Here is a 21617-nt window from a genome sequence, read left to right as displayed (position 1 = left end):
AATAGGAGATGGCAAATCACCATTAATTACTTTAAACTTTTTATAATCAATGATAAAAACTTTTGCCCATTATTTTTAGAAATGTTCCACCTTATATTGACAGTTTATTATTATTAATTATTATTATTTATGAATATTTACTATCTGTGAAAATACTATATTTTCTTCTTTTATTATCCATTATAAATGCACTCTGCTCCAATTGGAGAACATCCATACTGTGTCATTGAGTCTTGGTAAGAACAGGCCTTTAACTATACTTGCAGGGTAAGTACTTGTCATGATGGGTGATAGCCGGGTTACCCACATGCAAGAACACACCAAGAGAAGCGATATGAAACAATAATATTTATTTTGGTGAAAGGAAGAGGGGTCAGGGGAAATAGTTCTGGAACCTGGGACTGGAGGAAACTGGTCATCAGACTGTATATGAGAAAAAGCGGAGTGAGACACGGGATGGGTCAAATGGAATAATTCTGAGAATCTTTCGTAGGACGCTTACTTGAATGCGGAGGTAGTATTGTCAATGGTGGCGGCTGGAGAAGTGAGTTACCGTCGGAGAGCGAGCAGGTAAGCCTTGCAGCTGGAGAGCAGAGTGAGCTGACTTCCGAGCGGGGCTTCGACCGTTAGCTCCCGGAACATGAAACGCTGGCAGGCTCAGCCGGTGGCGAGGCACAGAGGATCCACGGGGAGGGACCAGGGAGATAAGTGCACGGAGGAAGGCAACCGATTGGTAATACCAATGGCGTCGTGAGGAACACAAGGAAATCCAGGGGGGAGCGCTTGTCCACATCCAGGAGTCACAGGGCGATCACAAGGAAATCTGACGGGGAGAACACAAGGAGCGATCAGAACACAGGGAGCGATCATAGAAGGCTTCTTCCTAAGAAAAACGTCTACCAGTGAAGGCAAACACTCAGGCACTGGCAGTGACGTGCGGTGAGGTTCATAGCTGGTGAGGCACTGACGTCATCAGAATCAGATTTGCAAATAGATGCATAGATTGACAGCAGTTTACAGGTTATGTTTCACTTCTGCATCCTTACACATACAAACTGTAGCTCACAAAACACACATTTCCTTAAAAAACAAAACAAAATAAATGTTATTACTGTCTTACCTGCTTCGATTGAAAGTCCACTTGAGAAAACTTTTTTAGTGTTGTAATGTAGTCATCCATGTCGAAAGTCGGGATGAGCGAGAGGAAAAAAATCACTATCTCTATTATAATCTATCGCTGCACTTGACTTGCTTCCCGAATCGTTTAGCCTAGCTCGCTGTCACTTACTCGGCAGTTGAGGAGTGAACAAGACGAACGTCTGGGATCTTGAGCGCCCCCTGCCATGAGGCAAGAGAACTGCCTGCCTCACCTCGAACCTGTTCTCTGCCGTTTATAATCGCTCATTACACGAAACACGTTACACAAACACAGTTGGTGACAAAAAGCACTGTACATTATATACATAAGCTAAATTATTGGAAATAAGTTCACATATTAAATTTGTTTAAACCATTTTATTGACGCCGTACAGCAACATGCTCTCTCCGCTTAGCAGCCAGCGCAGAGCCAGGGGTTGCGCAATCCAAGGTGAGGCAGAGCTCGCTGCTGCCTCACCGGCATCGCTTCCAAGCATTTGAATGGGAAAATAAGAAAATTCAGTGATTTTGAACAAATAAAAATCGAAATTGGTGAAGCTACATGAAAAATAAATATTTTTTAGTACAAACCACCGGATGAATATAACAATTTAAATTACTTTATGATTATATATTTTCTTTCTTTCCATGATGGCTGGTGAGGCACTGCCTCACCTGCCTCCCCTGACCGCACGTCACTGGGCACTGGAGTGTCAGCTAGGCTGTCCTTATGAAGCACCTCCGCAGCTCTCGAAAATTAGACACAGGTGCGTCTACAGGTTGGCCGCCACACTTCTCCAGGGGCTCCGCTCACTGGTGACATCTGATGGCTGTAAAAGGAAACGCAGCTTCCCAGAAAAAACCCAGGACAGAAGAGGAAAAGAAAACAAAATAAAACAGGAAAAAGAACCCCAACCTAACAGTACTTGCAAAGAACACAATAACAAAGAATTCAGAGATGAACCTCTGAGTTAAGATGTGACACATGGACAAAACACAGCTTTTAATCTTTGTGACGCATTCATGTTCAACCCTTTCAGTTTTATTATGGGCAGTCAAAGAAAGAGCCATAAAGACAAGGCACAAATGTAAACAATAAAACCTGACAGCAGTGCATGTACGCTGATAGATGGGCTCTATCGCTCTGATACAGACCGGGTTTTGTTTAAAACATCCTGCATTTGTTAAAACTAGTGCTGCCATTTAACGTTAAATGGTCATGCTGTAAAATACCCATGTCTGCCCAGTAGGACAGACATGGGTAAATGCTTTCAACATTTCCAAATCTTGCATGTTTCAGAATAGACCAAGTTTGCTGTTTTGCTTTTCTGGTTTATACTTAGTTCCTTTCAGACTTCTTCTTGCGGTAAGAACATCTATGCTAAAAAGTGCTGTTGTTAGTTTGACTTGATAGCCCAGATAGCCCAGAAGTTATGGTGTGTTGACTGAAGGGACCGGAATTGAACTTTCACCGGCCACTCTGGTGGGTTAATGGAATGTTTTGTATCAGGTGCTATTTAAGACACAAGTCACTTTTTGTTTCAAACACACTATTGTGGTCTTGGTTAGACACTAGCCTGATAAAAACCTGCCCCTTGTACTATGCTTTGCACCATACAGATGGTCAGGACTGTTGAAAAACAATTGCTTCCTGAAGGAGTGGACTGTGTTGAGGTTTTAAATTTTACCCAATTGCAAATGTTTGCCCATGTAATATTCCAGTTTGACGGTAAGAAGCTTAGTGGAAGTTGCCTTCGCTGTAAAGAACCATTCTCCACTGCAAAGAGAGAAGTGCCGAAACGAATGAAGCAAGTGTTAATGTTAATCCAATGTTTGGAAACATGGCCATATTGGACTGAACATATTTGTTCACTTCCATTGCTGCCATTGCTAAAAATACAAGCAGACTACAATTCTAAAGGAGCGCAGAAAATCGACTTCATCATTTACAACTTCTCCTTCTGTTTGCTGATTGGCCCAGTAAAAAAAATCTACCGGAGACAATCCAAGTCAAGGGAAGAAAGCGCAGCCTGTACTGGAGAAAGGAACTTTTTCCGAATGGAATTGGACAAAAATTCTGTAATGCAACTATTTCAGCACAAAAAAATAATACACCATAAAATGTCATATCACTATTCAGTTCCTCTTCTACTGATAATATCATTTAATCAGAAAAATCTGAAAAAGATTAGATTTTTGAGCTTCAGCTTGGCCAAGTCGAGCTTTCAGTCACCAGCCAGTTTCATGGTTAATCTCAAGGAAGTACAAATGCACATCTAAAATACAGGCAAACAATTTAGTCTCTTGTTTTGTTCATTGCAGCACCAGTGACAGCAGCTAACCACCAAGTTATTAGTGACTCAAGCCTTTGTTTATAATGTAATTTGTAATGAACCTCTACCTTTACAATCATCCATATATCTTCTGACTTTTGTTGCCTATCTTTGCAACATTTTCTGTTTGGCACATAACACTGGAGGGAGTCAGAAAAAAGCACCCAGGGCTCGGTGACTTGTGAAACCGCACCACATCCAGGCTTTGAATTATGGATCTGTGGTGGGTGAGAGCGGTGCTATAATCAGCAAGATGGCCAACCAAGTGATCCCTGCTGCTTTAATGAGCGGGCCAGCAGGTGCTGTTGATCAGCCAGGAAAGGCGTGGCTGTGGTGCATCGTCGCACCCCAATGCGTCTTTATGGTGTTTTGAAAACTCCATCACACTAATTGGTTTCATGTCAGTGCATAAGCAAGCTGTTGTTTGACTTTGGCTTCTTGAAAGTATATGAATATTTTAGGAGTGGCTTTTATTTAAAGCCACCATGTGCAAATACATGTAGTGACCACTTTGTTTTGTTTGCTTCAGGGGTAGAGTTCAGTGGGGTCATGACTTGCATCTAAATGAAAGGCATGATGTGCACTGGGGCTTTGAGTCAAGAAGTCCCTTCTGTTTTTACATTGTTGCACTTCTTATTGCTTTGGGGTCTCTGATCTGGACTATGGATTCACCTGTTTTGTCTTTTTCTGTAAAAAAAAAAGACAGTTTCTTTGGGCAGAGAGTGGCAGTATTAGTCTGAGGCAGTAATTTTTGAATCCAACAGAAAATAGACTTGAATAATTTGATTGATGCATAGATGCATAGATTGAATTATTATACAATTCCCCCAAAATATGCATCACTATTTATATTGTTTTACGTGTTATAGGGTGGGAAAATATTTGGTCAAGTATCAAATATTTTCGGTACTTGACCTGTTTAACCAATCGAAAGAAAATCAACAAAAAGAAGATTGCCAGCAATTAACAAAAACTGAATACTGGTTTGCAGCAAAAAAAAAAAACAAAAAACAACTCTTGCTAATATCTATCTCATAAAGCTTTGATCTTGCTGATCTTTGAGAGAATATGATCTGAAACATGAACCAGCTAACAAGTGACTGCTCCTGAAAGAATAGGAACAGCAGTGGACTTCATCCATGTTTTCTGCCTGGATGAGTTTAATTATCAAATTAGTGTTTGTTCAAATTAATGGTTGTCTACTTAATTTATAAAGTAAAACAGGCAGCAATAAAATTTGAGAAAATATATGTTTTCTCAAATAAAGTTGCTCAGTTGCTTGAAGGTTGTTTCCTCATGAAGACACCAGAGCAGCTTAGAAAGTAATTAAATTGGCCTCTTTTGGGTCGTTAAGTAGTAGTTGCTAATCAGCCAACATTTTCACACAGTCATGTTTAGCTCTTTTTAAGTCATTATTTAGTTCCAAAAAAGAGTTTCTTCTACAAAACTACTCCCAAGTTTCATACTGGTTATAGCATTTGCTTACCACCAGTTTGCATCTCACAAGCACTGACTATAGCAAAGGAAAAAAAAAAAAAAAATGGACACCAACACTGTCAAAATATTGCATTCAATATTCATTTTTAGTTTGAAGATGGACAGGATTTTTAATCTGTAACACCATGTCTTTGGGGTATCAAGTCATCTTTTCACCTAACTGCTTGAAGTGACTTAATTTTTGGCCAAAGGCCATAAAATGGCTTTTATTTTTAGATCATTGCACTCTGAATAAAGTGATGTTCTCCTGTCATCCACTGAGTCATGATTATGCCAATGCGTCTGTTCAGATTTGCTTGCTAAAGAAGACATGCTTCATTTTTACTCCATGTCCAATAGCACGTGTTTTCATTTAGCTGCATGAGCAAATGACATGTAGGAAATTTATCATCACAGCTTACCTTGTCCTTTACATGACTTAACTCTATGCTAATTCCAAACACCAGGTCCTGATCAGTACTTCACCCTTGACTTTATTTCTCAGAAGCTTCTTAATACTGAACACAGAGTACTTTAAAGGGCATCTGCATGTGTTGAAAACTTCTGTGAGGTCAGTTCATTCCTGGCCTTAAATCCCCAGGGCACATTCCCAGACATCCAAGCAATGTGATCAGAGCCAGCCCCTCAGAGTTTTATCAAGGGACTTAAGAAAATTAGAGATCTTATGTCTTCCTATACACCAGCTGTTACATGTGCATGTTCACGGAGGGATCTGTGGAGGCAATGTAACTCAAGAAACACAAGTGACAGATGGGAATAGAGGTGTTATCAACACCCTGAGTAGCACATGATTTTTCCCCGGAGCATCCACATAGACAAAAGTGTGTGTGGACATTTGATACCTGCATCACTTGCAGTTATGTAAGAATGCTGTTTCATGCTCATCAGCTTCCTTAAGGAAACTCAGGGACACTGATATCTTATACAAAATATGCTAAAATTGAGAAGTGGAGCTGCACAATTTCAGCAAATATTGAATTTGATACTTTTGATGGAAATGGAAATAATCATATTGATTATGACTAACCCTCATTTTCAAGACACTGTTCTTTCTTTACCCTTTTACAATGTTCTAACCCCTCTCCATAAGCTCTAGCTTTTCAGTCACTAAAAAATATTCCTATTGTATGGGTGTCAAGGAAAAAGGAAGCTTTCATTTTCATTCATTGAGATTTGAACACATTTGTGGTTCATTGTGATTGTGAGACCATAAAATCAAGACTCTTAGCAGAGAACAGGAGGGGTTAGTTGAGTACTGAAAAGTTGCACTGATTAGTCAATTTCAATGTTTAATCTCTAATTTTTATCTGATCTCTAATTTCAGCAGTATTATCAAAGGCATGCTGTTGTTTGTGAAGCATATTGGTTTTTGCTGAGACCAAACAGCTTATGATCTTGTTTTTTAAAACAAATGTCTCTTTGCTCTCATAACTTTTGTTGTGAAATTAAATTAGAACTAATTCATCTCTGCAGCTTCAAGTATAAGGAACAGGAAGAAGAACACCACTTAGTGCTGCACGCTTCTCTCTTTTGCTTCTTCAGTGTTGAAATCGTTGTTGCTTTGTCTTTGCAGTCCCTCCTCATTTTCTCTTTCTCTTTTTCTCAAGTGCTACATCCTCCTCTCCCGTTCACCTTTTTACTGATTACAGCCTGTGTGAGTTTTCCTTGGCCTCCGCCTTTATGCATTGTTGTCAGTTTATCAGAAGTGAAATCTCTGCTCTTGAATTTCAATTGAGAGGCTTCAAAGTGAGCTGCTCGATGGTTAGGGCGTCATCAAACAGGCCGTGTGCTTCAGTGTTAGAGGGCTCCGAGGACTCTCAGGGTCTGCTGCTGAACAAAGCTGACCAGCTAATCACACTAGGTGAAGTCCCAGCTGCCCCATCGTTCTGCAGCATCTAATGTGAGGACAAAAGGCTTCCTTATTTTCATTGCCCTTGTTGTCTATCATATGCCACATGATGGGGAGTGTCTTCCATTAACTGTAATATTTCCATCTCACTTGCACCTACTCTGACAGATATTGATCACCACTTTTTATTTATGTATTTGTTGGATATGTAGTGTTCTTCTCTGATGCGCAGTTTTCAGAGGCGAGAAAACAAAAGATTATGTATTAGACAAAGGCTCTGTCAAGCAGCACAATCAGAACAACTTGACATTTCAGTTTCTTCATAATAACGTACATGCTGTGTGCCAGTGCTGTCAAGGCTGTGTCTGACACAAGGATGCTTTTTTATTTTTGTTTGACATTCAGTTTTCTTTTGTTTTTGAAAGGCCATAGGTCATAATGTGTATAACTTTGCTATTTGATCAGAAAAATAGGAATGCCTATATGCAATTTATTTGTTTCATAAGATTTCTGTGCATCTTGCCCAGAACGTTAGCTGGAGATAGGCACCAGCACCCCTCCTTACCCCACTAGGGACAATGGTGTTAGAAGATGGATGGATGGGTGGAAGATTTCTCTGTTCTTTCTGTAAAATACGGTTATATGTGACATTTTCTGTGGTTTCAAAACCTTTTTAATAATGCGAAACTGTGGACATAACAATTTGTCCTGGTTCTTAAGCCCTCTCTTTCTATTTGTTCTTTCATTTTTATTCAACATCCTTTCAGCGTGATCAGAAAGAGAACTTTTGATTAGTGAAAGACTAATTTGTGATGTCTGTACTCCAGGGGGTTTACTTAGAGACTGTGGAGTACCTCTATTGCTATGAAAGAAAAAAAATACAAACAGTGAGTCAATTTACTGAAAATTTAATGCACCCTATTTTATTTTTGGAGGAACTAAACACATTTGCAATCTTCCAAGCAAATGAGCTACGAACCATTAAAACAACTGTTGCTGATGACTGTATTAAGTACCGTGTCTCATTGCAGTTTTCATATTTACACCGCAAACAAAGCGATTCACTAGAAACTTACTAAACATCTGGAAGAAAAATCCATCTTTGAAAATAACTAGCTCTATCATTCGCCTCTACAGATGTGCTTTTGAAGTTTAATGTTTACACTGATATCTTTTCAGCATTCCTATTCAATCTGGAATGTGTTCTAACTAAATAGAGAAAATGTAATATGGTATGAAAATGGTTGTTCTTGCAGACATAAGTATGCATCCTATTACCTAAATGTTTTAGTCATCCATCCATGACAATTCTTGTGACATAATTTTCAATGATCAGTTTAGTAAATTAAGATCCAACTTGCTCATTACCACAGCATTACAGTGTGACTGACAAAGACACACACCATCAAGGATAAATAGGCACCCAGATGTCAAAGTGGGCTTTGACACCATATTCACTGAGTCTTTTTCATTCCTCATTATTATTAGATGGTGGTTCTGATGGACCCTATGGAAGATCCAGACGACATCCTGCGTGCCAACCGCTCCAGGGAGAAGACTTACATGTTTGACGTGGCATTCGACTTCTCGGCTAGTCAGGTTATTTAGAGAAGAGAGTTCATAAGCTGAATCATAAGCTGAGCAAAGCTAAAATAAATGAGCAACATTTTAATGTTTTTTTTTCCTATTTTGCTTTCCTCCTCATTTGCAGGACGAGGTTTACCGAGCTACAACCAAAGGGCTCATTGAAGGCCTCATATCAGGCTACAATGCCACGGTGTTTGCCTATGGACCCACAGGTTTGTGTTTAACTCTGTCTATGTGTGTTCTACAAGACCTAGCCAGACATCCAGGCCGTTATTCTCGTAGTGCATGTATTATTATGCTGACCCTCACTATGCGATCAGCCTGAATTAGTCAGCACCCTTGCTGGAAGATAAAGTGAAACCTTTTTGAGATCTTTTTTTTTTATTCAGCAAATGTATAATGAGAAAATGAGTCATGCTTTGCCTGTAGTGGAAGTAAAAGGCTTACAAAGACTTTTTAGGCTGGCAAAGACTAGTTGAGCTAGGGAAGATATTCAAACAGCAACATTTTAGTGAAAATAAGTCAATTTTCAACAGTGAACTTGCGACTCAACTTAAAGTTAAAAAACTTTAACATCTTAAAGAGACCCGGGCCAATTTCAAGGCATCAGATACGGCTGAAGCTAACATAGTTACTTAATTGTGCTGTAAAATGGCATTGTGTGCCTAGAAAAATACATAATACTCCCCTTTAAGCATTAAACTTTATAATAGATTTACAAATCTTCCCATGCTGGAAAAAATGATTAGATATTTTCAAAGCAACATTAATTTCTTTGTGCTCCGTGGAGCACACGATTTGCATATTACCGTTTAATATACATATTGTGGAGAAAAATAATCAATAATTGTTTGAGCTTAAATCCCTTTTTTGTTCTTCACAAGAACAAAAAAGACTCATGCTTTGTCCGTGTTGGTAAGAACTGCACTTAGCACTTAACAAATAAATTGTTATGCTTTGTTCCAGGTTGTGGGAAGACATACACCATGTTAGGCACTGACAAAGAGCCAGGAATCTATGTTCGCACACTGAATGACTTGTTTCGTGCCATCGAGGACACTAGTGATGACATGCTGTACAGCGTGTCGATGTCCTATCTAGAGGTAAGTCCTTCATCTACAAGGAAGTTCAGATACATTACTCCCATTTTAGGATAGCAGACTCATCTAATGCAGGTGTCACACCATTTTATTCATCCTACACCGCTAGTCAAATCACTATACACACAAATTTAATGATTTGTTCAAAAAAGCATTCATTTGTTTACTTTGAATACTGGTAGTTGGTTGTTTTGTAACATGTAGGCCTTTAATCTTTTTTTTACAACAGTCAACTTACATATACAGTACAGACCGAACGTTTGGACACACAGTTGTGTCCAAACTTTTGGTCTGTACTGTATTTGCTTTAGGATTTTTATTTATGTGTAGTAACACAAAGTACTACATATTTGGGAAGTAAGAAGAGAATAATACATAGCTTTCAAAATCACTTGTACATAAAAATCTGAGAAGTGTCAGAATCTGAACATCCATTTGTTCAGAACCCCTGAGAGCTAAGTAGATGTGCCTGAAATTACAGCTGCATTTTTAGGGGGATATGTGCCTTTTACCTGTTCACATTTACAAACTAAAATCTTTGTCCTTTCTTCTTTGAAAATTAGCTCAAGGTTAGTCAAACAGGACAGAAAGCATAATGGTAATTTTTCAAATTGTATCACACATTCTCTTTTGGATTTAGTCCTGGAATTTGACAGGACTAACCCACATAATATAAATGCTATGAAAAACTGTAAATGTTGGGCTATCATTACAAGCTTAAATATGATCAAAACAATGTCCTTGATGCTCAACTTTGAACACTAAGTGTTTCGCTCTTTGTGTTGCTTTTTCTGAACTGCTGTTTCTGTCATCTTATGCCTTTGAACAGTTTTTTCTCCCCTTTTTGCCTTGGTTTGTCTGTGGGTAATTAGCTGGGGACTGATTATGCTCATTTTTCTGTGTGCCTGCTGGACTCAGCTTCACACCTCATTACAGACAAGCAGGAACAGCTCAACTTGTCCATTTAGTTCCCTTAACAGCACCAGATACAATGAAGCTGGTTCATTTGTGTCATAGAGGTATAACTTTACAGTGCTGTGAGTGGTCTCTTATTTTCAGGCACAAGCACTGAAGAAGATAAAAAGACCCTTTCAAATGCAAGAGTCTCTTGCACTTCTTTTTCTTTTGCTTTTTGCACTCTTGTGTCAAATGAAGAGCTTTTTTGGTGTTCTGAACATTTCCCAAAACCTTTCCTAAATGATTTTTATTTGTTAAGCAATGCCAAAAAATATTAGTTATATACTAGTCCCTTAAGTGCAGCTCCAAATAGCAGTTTATAGGATTAGTACACGTACGGATTTCCAAGAAATACAAAGAAGTCTCTCAATGAATCTACCATAGATGAAGTTTTGAGAAATGCATAAAAACTGACTTGCCCAAATGATACAAATATTTAACCCTCCTGTTATGTTCGTTTCTGAGGTACAGCAAAAATGTTCGTGGGTCAATTTGACCCAGGGAGTGTTTAATCATGCAATAGTGTCAGAAACCAAAAAATTCCTCCAAAACATTTTTCTATCTGATTATTAACTCCAATACTAACCATTTCAATTCATATTTGTGCAATGATGTTTGATTATTTCTCCCAAATTAAGGATCAATGACAACAACCTACTCATTTACTCATTTGGACATAAAAAATGGAATTTGCATTTTTAATATTTACTGAATAAATCCTAGACACAAAAAAACTATAATTTCCTTGAAATTGATTTTTGGTAAATATTTTTATATTACACTTTTTTTTTTTTTTCAATGGGTGATCTTTATAATTGAACTTGAGACACACAAACTGTTCAGGGTCAAATTGACCCGCTGATTAAAATCAAGATAAATGAGTCATGCAGAGAGTATTTATGTTTCCCTCCACTTCTGCTGAGTGTCACTCAGTGTGGGTGGAGTTTGTCCACAGGAACAGAAGAAGTTCTCCTCAAAAGTTGTGTGAACACCTGCTTTCTCGCAGTTTCCTAGTGAAGTAAAGAGAATAGTGAGAAAGTGGGCTTGTGTGTGTCGGGGTGTGCATGGATGTGTGTGGTGTTTGTGTGGTGAAATATGGTTCATAGCTGCAAGGAAACATATAGAAATGGACATTTTTTAATCTTTTTTTGCACTTTAACCTGACTGCCGGGTCAAATTGACCCGAACAGTATCTGTGTAAAAAGTAGACCTAGGGGTTGGTACAAATGTGTAAAACTAATAAATTTTCAATTGATATGTAGAGTTCACCTATTAAGACAAATAGGAAAAGTTTCATGCAAAAAAAATACTTCCAACTATTTTTAGAAAATTTTCAAACTTTAAAACGGGTCAATTTGACCCGGAACATAACAGGAGGGTTAAAACATTAAGAAAAATCCAAATATCTTCAATAGGCTTCCTTTAAATAATTTTTTGTTGTTGTTGCTAAATTCAGTATTTTTCCAATGTTGAGAATATCTATGTGCAAGCCTCAGAACTTGAATGAATATCCGGGCTCCAGACGGTGATATTCTTCCCATTTATTATGGTAACACCTGCATTCTATGTGAAAAGGATAAAAAGAAAAAATACAAACCGCTATCTAGATGTGGCAAAAGCACTGCATTGTCTGTCCTTCTGAGAATTGAATCAGCATGCAATTGTTTTCAAGAAGAAATGTTTAATTCAACATCCTACACTTACCGAACCAAAAACACTGTCCAACTGAGTAAGCAAGGTTAATGTGGAGCAGCACGTTCGGTTCCACATCCTAAGGGATCCTAAAGGCTACATAACTTGACAATTATTTGAAGTGTGTCATCAGTTTATCTCAGGCTGTGTATTGAAGTTTTAATTTTATTTCCAAACTTGACATTAAAATTAATTCAGGTATGTAGAAAATCCTCATTTCTGGTAGTTATATTCAATGTAATAGTTCTGGTATGATTAAAATGCATCCTGGTTATTCCCATGTATTGGATGAAAGTTTTATTCTTTTAAATTTTGAGGAACTAAACATGATCAAAAACCTGAGTTTGTCCTGTTGTCAAACTTTGACTTTTTGTCATGAAAAATAATTACCATGATTAATGTTGATCTTGTCCCCAACAAAACTTTACATTTATATAATAACATTACCTTAGCGCCAACAGGGCTCCATATATTTTAACCCTGCATTTTTTCAGTGAAGGTTACAATAAATTTATTGTTTGGTCTGTACAAAATTCATCTTGATTAAATGCTTATCCAACCCAATACGCCCAAGAGCTTCATAACAGATGTTGACTGAACACAAGTGAATGTCATTTTCAAGGCTTGTGAAAGATTCTGGCCACTTGCTATACAGGCTTTTGACTTGCCTGAGAGATTTCAGTTGTCTGAAGCGTTTTTATCTGTTTCTCCATCATCTACTTGTCCTCGATCACTTCAATCCGTTTGTACAGAGTCTGGAGGTCTGTTTGATTCTGTCTGAAGAAGCAGGTATAGAATATTAACTAGATTTATAACGAAGCCATGTTTACTGTAGAGTATCAACAGAATTTGCTCCATTCTCTGGCTGTCAAGAATAAATTGGAGTAGCACAAGTAACTTAATGACAAAATCCTGGACACTAAGAGCAGTCAGCGTTCAACTGAAAATCAAAGTGGCACAAATAAGCACTTGTCTCGCACAATTTCAGCCTATTGGAGGGGTTTTTGCATTTGGCATCAAAATTACGGCTTTTGTTTTCAGTGCCAGACGCTGTCATTATGAACACTGAGGGACAAATTTATTGCAGGGTAGCTTTTTAGTTTCTCTTTGAGTGGGTGGGAGTGAAATTCTTTTCCATCAAAATGTCAGAAACTGCATATAGAACAAGCTTTCTGACCTGCATTCATTTTGCAACTTTGAATCCTCAAATGACTGCATGTGTGACGTGTGTGTTTGCTGTTTCCAGGGAGCAATCTGTTACTGCCGCCGCCTCATAGTGAAGAGGTTAAATGACATTTTATGGACGAATTGAGCAAAGTGCACATCTGTTGCTTCTCTTGTTTGCATCTCTCTTTCTGTCACGTGTGAAATCACTGCAGCACATGCACAGGAACCAACCAATACATCCTACAGTTCTTCCTCATTTATTTCAGAATGCAATTGCGGTGTTATTGAGCACGCCTTTCAGAGCTGGTAGCATCACTTTGCACCCCAAGCTCTTTTACACTCCATCTGAAGTGAGAGCTGGGGAAGTAAAAAATAACATAGCTAATGTTAAGATGTCAGTTTGAATGACAGCCTACTGCTCTAGTATACGTTTGGCTAAAAGTGAGTTTGGCAGTAAGTGTGTCCTAAAATTTCAGACTGTCACCCTGTGGTCACTTTTCAGGATCTTGTTTCTGCTTTCAACTGAATGTGTTTTGAAAGGTTTCAATTATTTTATCATTGTCCAAAATGTTCTTACACTGGTGTGATAACAATGTCATACCCGGATCTTGGATATCTTTGAACTGTTGATTTTTGTCAGTAACTCCAGTCTGAGAAGAAAAAAAAATTCCTGACATGATATTGATACATTAAATAGAGAAAAAAATAATTAAATCACTAATTCCTTTCAATTTTTATGCTTAAGACTTTTAGCTAATGACAAACATTTCAAAAAATTGTGTTTGGCACATCTTGTTTCAACTTGTACCATGTACTTTTCAGTGATGTTGTTATTTGCTCTGGTTTATTGGTTGTCTTTTTTCTTGTCTGAAGCCTTGAATGGAAAAATAGCTCCATCCAGGAGATGGAGTTTTTTTAATATTTTCTGTCTAACTAAATTAATGAGTCACAAAACAAGGATACTTTTTTGTTCTCACTCTGGATGTTCTGGTTCACATCTTTAGATGTTCAATGTTACTTGAAAACTTCTCTTCTCTGTTTTTCTTTTCCCAAACTCTTTTCGAACTTAATTATAAATATCTAATTTTATGCCATTCAAACTATGCCTTTACTCTCAAGAGAGACACTAAGGAACTGTTTAATGATATTAAAACCTTAAATCAATTTGGATTATATTTTAAACATTTATATTAAAGAAACCATATTAATTCTGTTCTACTAGTTTGTAGAAATGCTTGCACAGCTTCCTATTGAGTTTGGCCCTGTTTATTGAAATATTTGATTATATAATAAGTGCTCAATGTGTAAGCAATTTGATTGCTTACATGATGTGGAGTAAATCTCCTGCTAGATTAATATCCAGAATGTGATCACTTCTTTGAATGTGTTATGGATTCATTCCCCGCAGAGATGATTTTTTTTTATTTTTGAGATTATCTATCAATCTTTTTAAATTACTATGCTGTATACAGTAGTAGTATTAACCAGCTACACCATATGCTTAAAAAATAACAGTAGTAGAGTAAGTGTTTGAAATATACCATCTTGTGTGTACCAGTAATTAATGAGTTTTATTTAATTGAATTGCAAAAAAAAATGCATATTGTATTCTTATTACGTGTGCTTGAAGACACATTCTTCCAACTGATTAATGCTGTCTGAAGAATGTTTTACATTTCAATCTATATATTTACAGATCTACAATGAGATGATCAGAGACCTGCTGAACCCGTCTTCAGGTTTCTTGGATCTAAGAGAAGACTCTAAGGGTGTGATTCAGGTTGCAGGCATCACAGAAGTGTCGACCATCAATGCCCAGGAGGTGAGAGGATACCCAGTGTGGTTTCATCACACGGTTAAAAAGCTATGAACACTCCTGACTGCCTCACTTGTGTGTCCTCAGATCATGGAGTTGCTAATGAAGGGCAACAAGCAGCGCACGCAGGAGCCAACAGCCGCTAATCAGACATCGTCTCGCTCCCACGCTGTGCTGCAGGTTGCCGTCAAGCAGCAGAGCCGTTGTCGTGACGTGTTGCAGGAGGTCCGCTTTGCTCGGCTTTTCATGATTGACCTCGCCGGCTCAGAAAGAGCTGCTCAGGTGGATAGATTTTGTGCTTGCATTTAGACATCTTTTGATAACATTAAGTTATCAAGTTCAAAATTCAAGGTCCTTCTGCTCTTTGCATGTTATTGAACATAGAGCTGCGTAGTACACTCTTCTACATCTAAACTGTAGCTTCCCCTGTTGACTTATTTTGCAATTTCACTTTTCAAGATGATAATCATTTTATGAGAGAGACTACGGTGCCTTGCAAAAGTACTCATAGCCCTCAAAGTTTCTCAATTTACAGCTGCAAACGTCAATGGATTTTACTGGGATTTGTGTAATAAATCATTACACAGTATCACTTCACAAGTAAAAGGATAATTTTTTTCCATTTAGATTTTTTTAAATATAAAATACATAAAAAGTGTTGTATTATTCTCCCATTATTCCCTAATGTCCCCCCAGAAAAGGCATGAATTCTACCAATTGTGTGAAAAAGTTATGCACTATTTTCTGCTGGTCTATTGCTTAAAGTCCCCCCCAAAAAAATTAAGTTTGTGGTTGTAGTGTGACAAAATTTCCAAAGAAAACTTTGCAAAACGCTGCATGAACCACTCAGATTATTAAATGCATATATCTGTAGTGTCAACTTTGATTACACTTTTGTGAATCATACTTCAGAGTTTGACATTTGTACACGACTTCCATTTCATAATCTTTAATATGGCCATTTCATCAAATTTACTGGGCATCTGTAACAGCTAGTAATTATTCTTTTTATTGCTTGGCTATTGTAATGTCTTGTTCAATCATAGCACAGCTGAGGGGCCAACTCCCATAATGTAGAATTACATGATCAGATATTACCTAATACAGTTTGCAACTTCATGAACAAAAATTAATCTCTCATTTTTTAGATCCCGAAAATGAAGTAAATCCTCTCATTTAGTCCGATCCTCTACTGCAGAGGATGTCTGTCATGATGTCCTGCATGAGATCCTTGTTTTATGTTCTGCAGGCTTCCTCGACCACAAACAGGACTCCAGGTTATAGTTAAAGTTGCTGCCTGTCATTCAGGCTGATTTAATACAAAGTGTTTCCCCCAGAACATCAACAGCCACTCCACTCAAATCTATCTTTAGTCTCTCCTCAACAACATGTTGCTTGGCTCTAAAAAGACACTTTAGTAGATGTTACATTTGCGGTCAATGGAAGGGAGATTCAGAACCCAGAAGAAATCACAGACTAAGCCTCCTCTCTGTCACTTTGCACAGAAATGCAGAAAGAAAAAGTCAAAGCAAATTCTCTGTAAAAGAATTTTTTTTTTTAGATGAAGCTTCATGCTCAACCCTTGTTAATGTTTTGGTGGGTTGACGGTAAGCTTTACTCCAGTCAAGGCTGGGACAGTGTGCTCACATCCCTCAGGTTTGAGTTATGTCTCCTTTTAGCTCCAAATTTCTAGTCCGGAGACTCTGGCTCTCCATTCAGGAGAGTCAGAGAAATCTGTTCCTTTCACCATTTTACGTGCACTGATCTATTACCATTTTTCTGCTTAGAATATGTTTATTGGAAAGGGACTCACTGAATCCTTTTTATTTTCTGTTTATTTGAGTTATGAAGGTCTGTCAAGCTCTGTGATTGTTGTGAGGGCTTTTCAGACTGACCCTGCAGCTTCAGGTGCAATATATTTATTTGGTAGCGCCTTCCTGTTTTGGAGGATGTCACTCAAAATGCTCATTTTGTTTCAGAGAAGTATTTCATAACTACTTATATACTTTAAAAATCAAAAACAATTTTTTGTTTTTCTGACTTTAAAATATGATGCAAAATATGACTAAATCCAAATTTATTTATGAAGTATGTGTCTTATTTTTCTCTCACTAAGAAAAATGTGTTTCACTGAAGTGAGGTGAAATTGTTCAGTCTTGGGCTACTCTTTGACTTTTTGTCTCAAAACCGCATCCACCATATAAATAAAATCTCCTGGTACTAGTTAGATGCCTTTGTTGCTTGCTATTCCCAGTCTCCCTCTAGTTCCTTTTACTGAAAGCTTTCATTTGACCCCCGTCACAGGGAACAAAGTGATAAAAACCCCTGTGAGTTCAGAGGTTTTCTCACCCATCGATCTCTGCCTCTTTCAGACTCAGAATAGAGGTCAGCGACTGAAAGAAGGAGCTCACATCAATCGCTCCCTCCTGGCTTTGGGCAACTGCATTAACGCCCTGAGTGACAAAAATGGCAACAAGTACGTCAACTATCGAGACAGCAAGTTGACTCGCCTCCTGAAGGTACTGCAGTTGAGAAAAGATTCCTTTCTTTATACAATGTCTGGCAAAAGATGTCATGCATTTGCACAAAATTCAAACAAGCTTCTTTGATAGACCAAGACAAAGTAGTGCAGAATTGTGAATTGCGAATTAACAATCTGAAAAGTGTGCAGTATATTTGTGTTTCTACAAGGATTGACTCTGGCGAGTAAAATGCAAATGCATCCCACACTTTTCAAATTTGTAGGTAAAATATTTTTTAACACCAAGTATAATTTTCCTTTTACTTCACAATGATGCATTATTTAGTCGTATTAAATCATAAGACTGTACCTATAAACACAAAAAACACATAAAAACTTTTAAGCCACTCTATCTGTTGTATTCACAAAAATGTCTCTCAAATTTCAATGACAGGACTCATTGGGTGGGAACAGCAGAACAGTGATGATTGCCCATATTAGCCCCGCCTCTATAGCTTTTGAGGAGTCTCGAAACACGCTGGCATACGCTGACCGTGCCAAAAGCATACGTACACGGGTAAACTTTTATTTCACCCTAATAAAGGCTCACCTTGAAGTGGATTGGGTTTTTTCAGACATATTGTTTCCAATCACCGTTTGCTTTAGGTGAAGAAGAACCTAATAAATGTGTCATACCACATTGCTCAGTACACAAACATCATCTCTGACCTCCGCTGTGAAATCCAGCGGCTCAAAAAGAAGATTGCAGAGCAGGCGACCCGGCAGGTCGGCTCCGACCGAGCTGACATCCGAAACATCCAGGGTAAATTTGATCGTCTGTACTTTAAATGAGTAAAAGACACATCTCAACATCTGTTGAAAATTGTATTCATGTTTCTTTCTTCCTTTCTTTCTTTCTCTTTGTATTTCTATTGTCTTTCAGCGGAGGTCCAGGCCCACTCCAGCCAGCAGAGCAGAGCAGAGATGGACGAGTTGAGGGAGCAGCTTCTGGATGCTTTCCGGCAGCAGATGAAGATCAGGAAGAGCCTGATCGAGCTGGAGAACAGCAACATGGAGATCCAGATCGACACCTCTAAACACCTTGTCACCATTGCAGAGTCAGTCGGATTTCTGCTGTTTCTTTTCACCGCAGAGCACACTTCTTATTTAAAATCTAATAATCCAGATTGTCACATTTTAGCAGCTGTCTTCCAGTTAATATTCATAATTCTGAATCTCTGCTCGGGGATTTAAATCAAATAGACTCTTATTCTTGGTCTGATCTAGTTTAATTAAATTAATTAGTGCACAGCAAGTATTTCTCTGTAGCTATTTTATGTTATTAACTGTTAACAGTGATGCAAATCTAATTATGAATTTCCTTGACTAGAAAATCTATTCAAAGTAAAGAATTATCTCACCATATTTGTGCCTACAAGCTTTAGAACATGCAATTGCAACTGTCAGTAAAAACCTTTATAACAAAATATACATATATTATGTGCTATAGCTGGGAGCAGGAGCAGAGCAAGCGCAGGAGAAAGTGGCGTTCAGAAAGAAGGAAGGAAAGTGTCAATAAAGACGAAAGCGAGAAAGATTCGGATTCCCCAGACTCTCCCCCAGACAGCACAGAGACCCGGGAGGTAGCAGTGGCTCGGGAAAACTTAGTCACCCTCATGGCTGAACAGAAGAAGATTCAAAAGCAGAAGGTTTGCTTCTTCAAAATGTTAGGGTTAGAATGCATTCTGATGTTCTCCCGTACTGAATAAAAATAACCTCTGATTGAAGGGTTTACTGGAGCAGAGGTTTCTGGAGCTCCGGGATCGAGCCCGGCGCCTGGAGGAGCTTCTTCCTCGCAGGGTGAGCTCAGAGGAGCAACGCGAAATCCTTGGCCTCCTCTGCAAGGTCCATGAGCTGGAGATCGAGAACACAGAGATGCAGTCCCACGCTCTGATCAAAGACAACGTCATCCGGCAGAAGAACTTTGTGGTTCAGCGCTTTGAGCAGCACAGACACCTGTGTGATGAGATCATTCAGCAACAGAGACAATTCATAGATGGTAAGTTACTTTTAAATCATTATACTGTGTTTGACCTTTGCATGGAACTCGTCTAAAGATTTTTCAGTTATCAGTTGAAAACTCTATGTGTGCTGTGTGCATTTCTCAGAGATTATTAACCCTGACAAGAAATTACAAGTTGCAACCCTGTGACTTCGTGTACAAAGGCTTGAGTGGCGACATGGTATACTCTTGAATAGAAAAACTTGTCCACTCACATAAAAAAAAACCCATATGTTTAAAACTGCCCAGGGGCCTAGATCCAAACATATTTTTTCTTGAGTCAAGGTTGACTGGCATAGTCCTGATAAGTTCAGTTCCTTCTGAAGTCCCTCACGCTGGTGCAGGTATAGTTACAGGCAGCCTCAGTCTTCAGCACAGCTCCATCAGGGTTATTCTTGACAACTTAAAGTGGCTAGCAATCAAATTTTCATCTCGGGCCAGAAAATAATCTCAGTTTCTCAAAACACATTCTCTTCACGCTGCACCATTTGGGTGGTTGTCCACTTTAGAAGATATTTCATAAAACTATTTTATCGGGATGTTAGTTGTTAAAGATTTGTTTTCAGCACTCACGAATCATCCTGTGAGAGTTTCTGCTACTCATCCATACTGAGTGTGCAACGTTTTAAATGCTTGTACATAAAACTAGCTTTTGGGTGTGGCGATAGCAACCATGTACATGTGTCCCTCTGCATGTTTCAGAGAACAGCCTGCTTGTACCACCGCACCTCCAGGAACTATATGAGATGTACATGAGGGAGCTGGATGAGAGGAAGCTGGAGAGAGCTGTAGCCTTGGACAAGGTGACCACCAGACAAACCATCAAGGTGACTGTCATGTCGAATCAATTAGTCATTAGTCTTATTAGTCTTAGATATGAATTAAACTGACAGGACAAATTATGAAGGTGTTTTCTGTATTCTTATTTGCAGGAAGGATCTTTACCAAAGATCTCTCTGCCAGGTCAAGGTCGCGATTACACACAGGATGTAGATTCTGACCAGGAGAGCTTAGGCAACATGTTCACAGAGAACAGACGAGGTCAAGCCAGAATGCGCAGACACACCTTACCCCCAATTCTCCCTGAAGCTGAGCCGTAAGAAGAGATCATTTTCTTATTCTTCGCTCATAACATGTACTTAAAAGTTCATTTACTCATCGACTTGATTTCATATTTTCTCTGCCTCAGGGACAGGGTGTTTAAAAGCAGTCCTCATGCCAAGCAGATAAAGAACTCGGCTGTAATGACCCCTCCTCCGATACACATAAATGGGAAAGGCAACAGAGAGGTAAGGACAATTCCTATACACCAGCTACTCTGCTTTGTTTCTGGTAATAATCTGGTAATATAATTTACTGAGGTAACTCTCAGTAAATTATATTATCAAAATGTTTATGTATTTCAGTGATTCAATTCAAAATGAGAAAGTTTAATATTGTATCAATTTAAGAGTTCCTAAGAAAATTAATTTACAGAAATAAACACTTATAATATTTCCATCTTTGTGTATTACATCTACATCATGTGCGAGTTTAACATCAGAAATTAATTTCGGAACATTCAAAGCATGAATGCAGTCTAACCAGTTCTTTTCCTTTTAAACAGCACCACCCTGTGTTTCATTTAGGCATGCACAAATTTTTACCTCTTTTAGGTTTTCGTTTTGTTTTCGAATCTTCTGAAGAAACTTTGGATCTCCAGAGTAAAAAATGTACTACAAGATTTGATTTTGGAAAGACGCTAATATTATCAAAGTAGCACTGCAGTGAATGTTTGGTCGCAATGAGTCCCTCTGATCCTCATGTCCACAGCTGCAGCCTCTGGCTCCTGAAAGCTTCACAAGCTACAGCCATCTCAGCCACAGCATCAGCAGCCAACTGGACTCATCACCCGAAAGCAGCGAAGCTGGGGGTGATATGACCATTTCTCGAAATGGTAAGATCCTTCTTCAGATATGG

At 38.4% G+C, this 21617-nt stretch overlaps 1 protein-coding gene across 1 annotated transcript in view; it reads left to right on the top strand.

Annotated features, from left to right (window-relative positions):
* kif19 (kinesin family member 19) overlaps positions 1-21617 on the top strand; it is a 44498-nt gene that overhangs the window by 20060 nt on the left and 2821 nt on the right. The window contains exons 3-17 of the mRNA XM_028030121.1: positions 8305-8415; positions 8528-8615; positions 9370-9506; positions 15016-15141; positions 15223-15417; positions 17508-17654; positions 18051-18173; positions 18263-18419; positions 18540-18714; positions 19107-19305; positions 19385-19655; positions 20361-20485; positions 20591-20754; positions 20848-20947; positions 21471-21594. Coding sequence (XP_027885922.1) covers positions 8305-8415; positions 8528-8615; positions 9370-9506; positions 15016-15141; positions 15223-15417; positions 17508-17654; positions 18051-18173; positions 18263-18419; positions 18540-18714; positions 19107-19305; positions 19385-19655; positions 20361-20485; positions 20591-20754; positions 20848-20947; positions 21471-21594 — 2242 coding nt within the window. The remainder of the gene's footprint in view (positions 1-8304; positions 8416-8527; positions 8616-9369; positions 9507-15015; positions 15142-15222; positions 15418-17507; positions 17655-18050; positions 18174-18262; positions 18420-18539; positions 18715-19106; positions 19306-19384; positions 19656-20360; positions 20486-20590; positions 20755-20847; positions 20948-21470; positions 21595-21617) is intronic.

Source organism: Xiphophorus couchianus, chromosome 10 (genome assembly GCF_001444195.1).
Source record: "Xiphophorus couchianus chromosome 10, X_couchianus-1.0, whole genome shotgun sequence".
Lineage (NCBI taxonomy): Eukaryota > Metazoa > Chordata > Actinopteri > Cyprinodontiformes > Poeciliidae > Xiphophorus > Xiphophorus couchianus.
The sequence above is the reverse complement of the archived record's forward strand: the minus strand, read 5'-3'. Positions and strand labels throughout refer to the sequence as shown.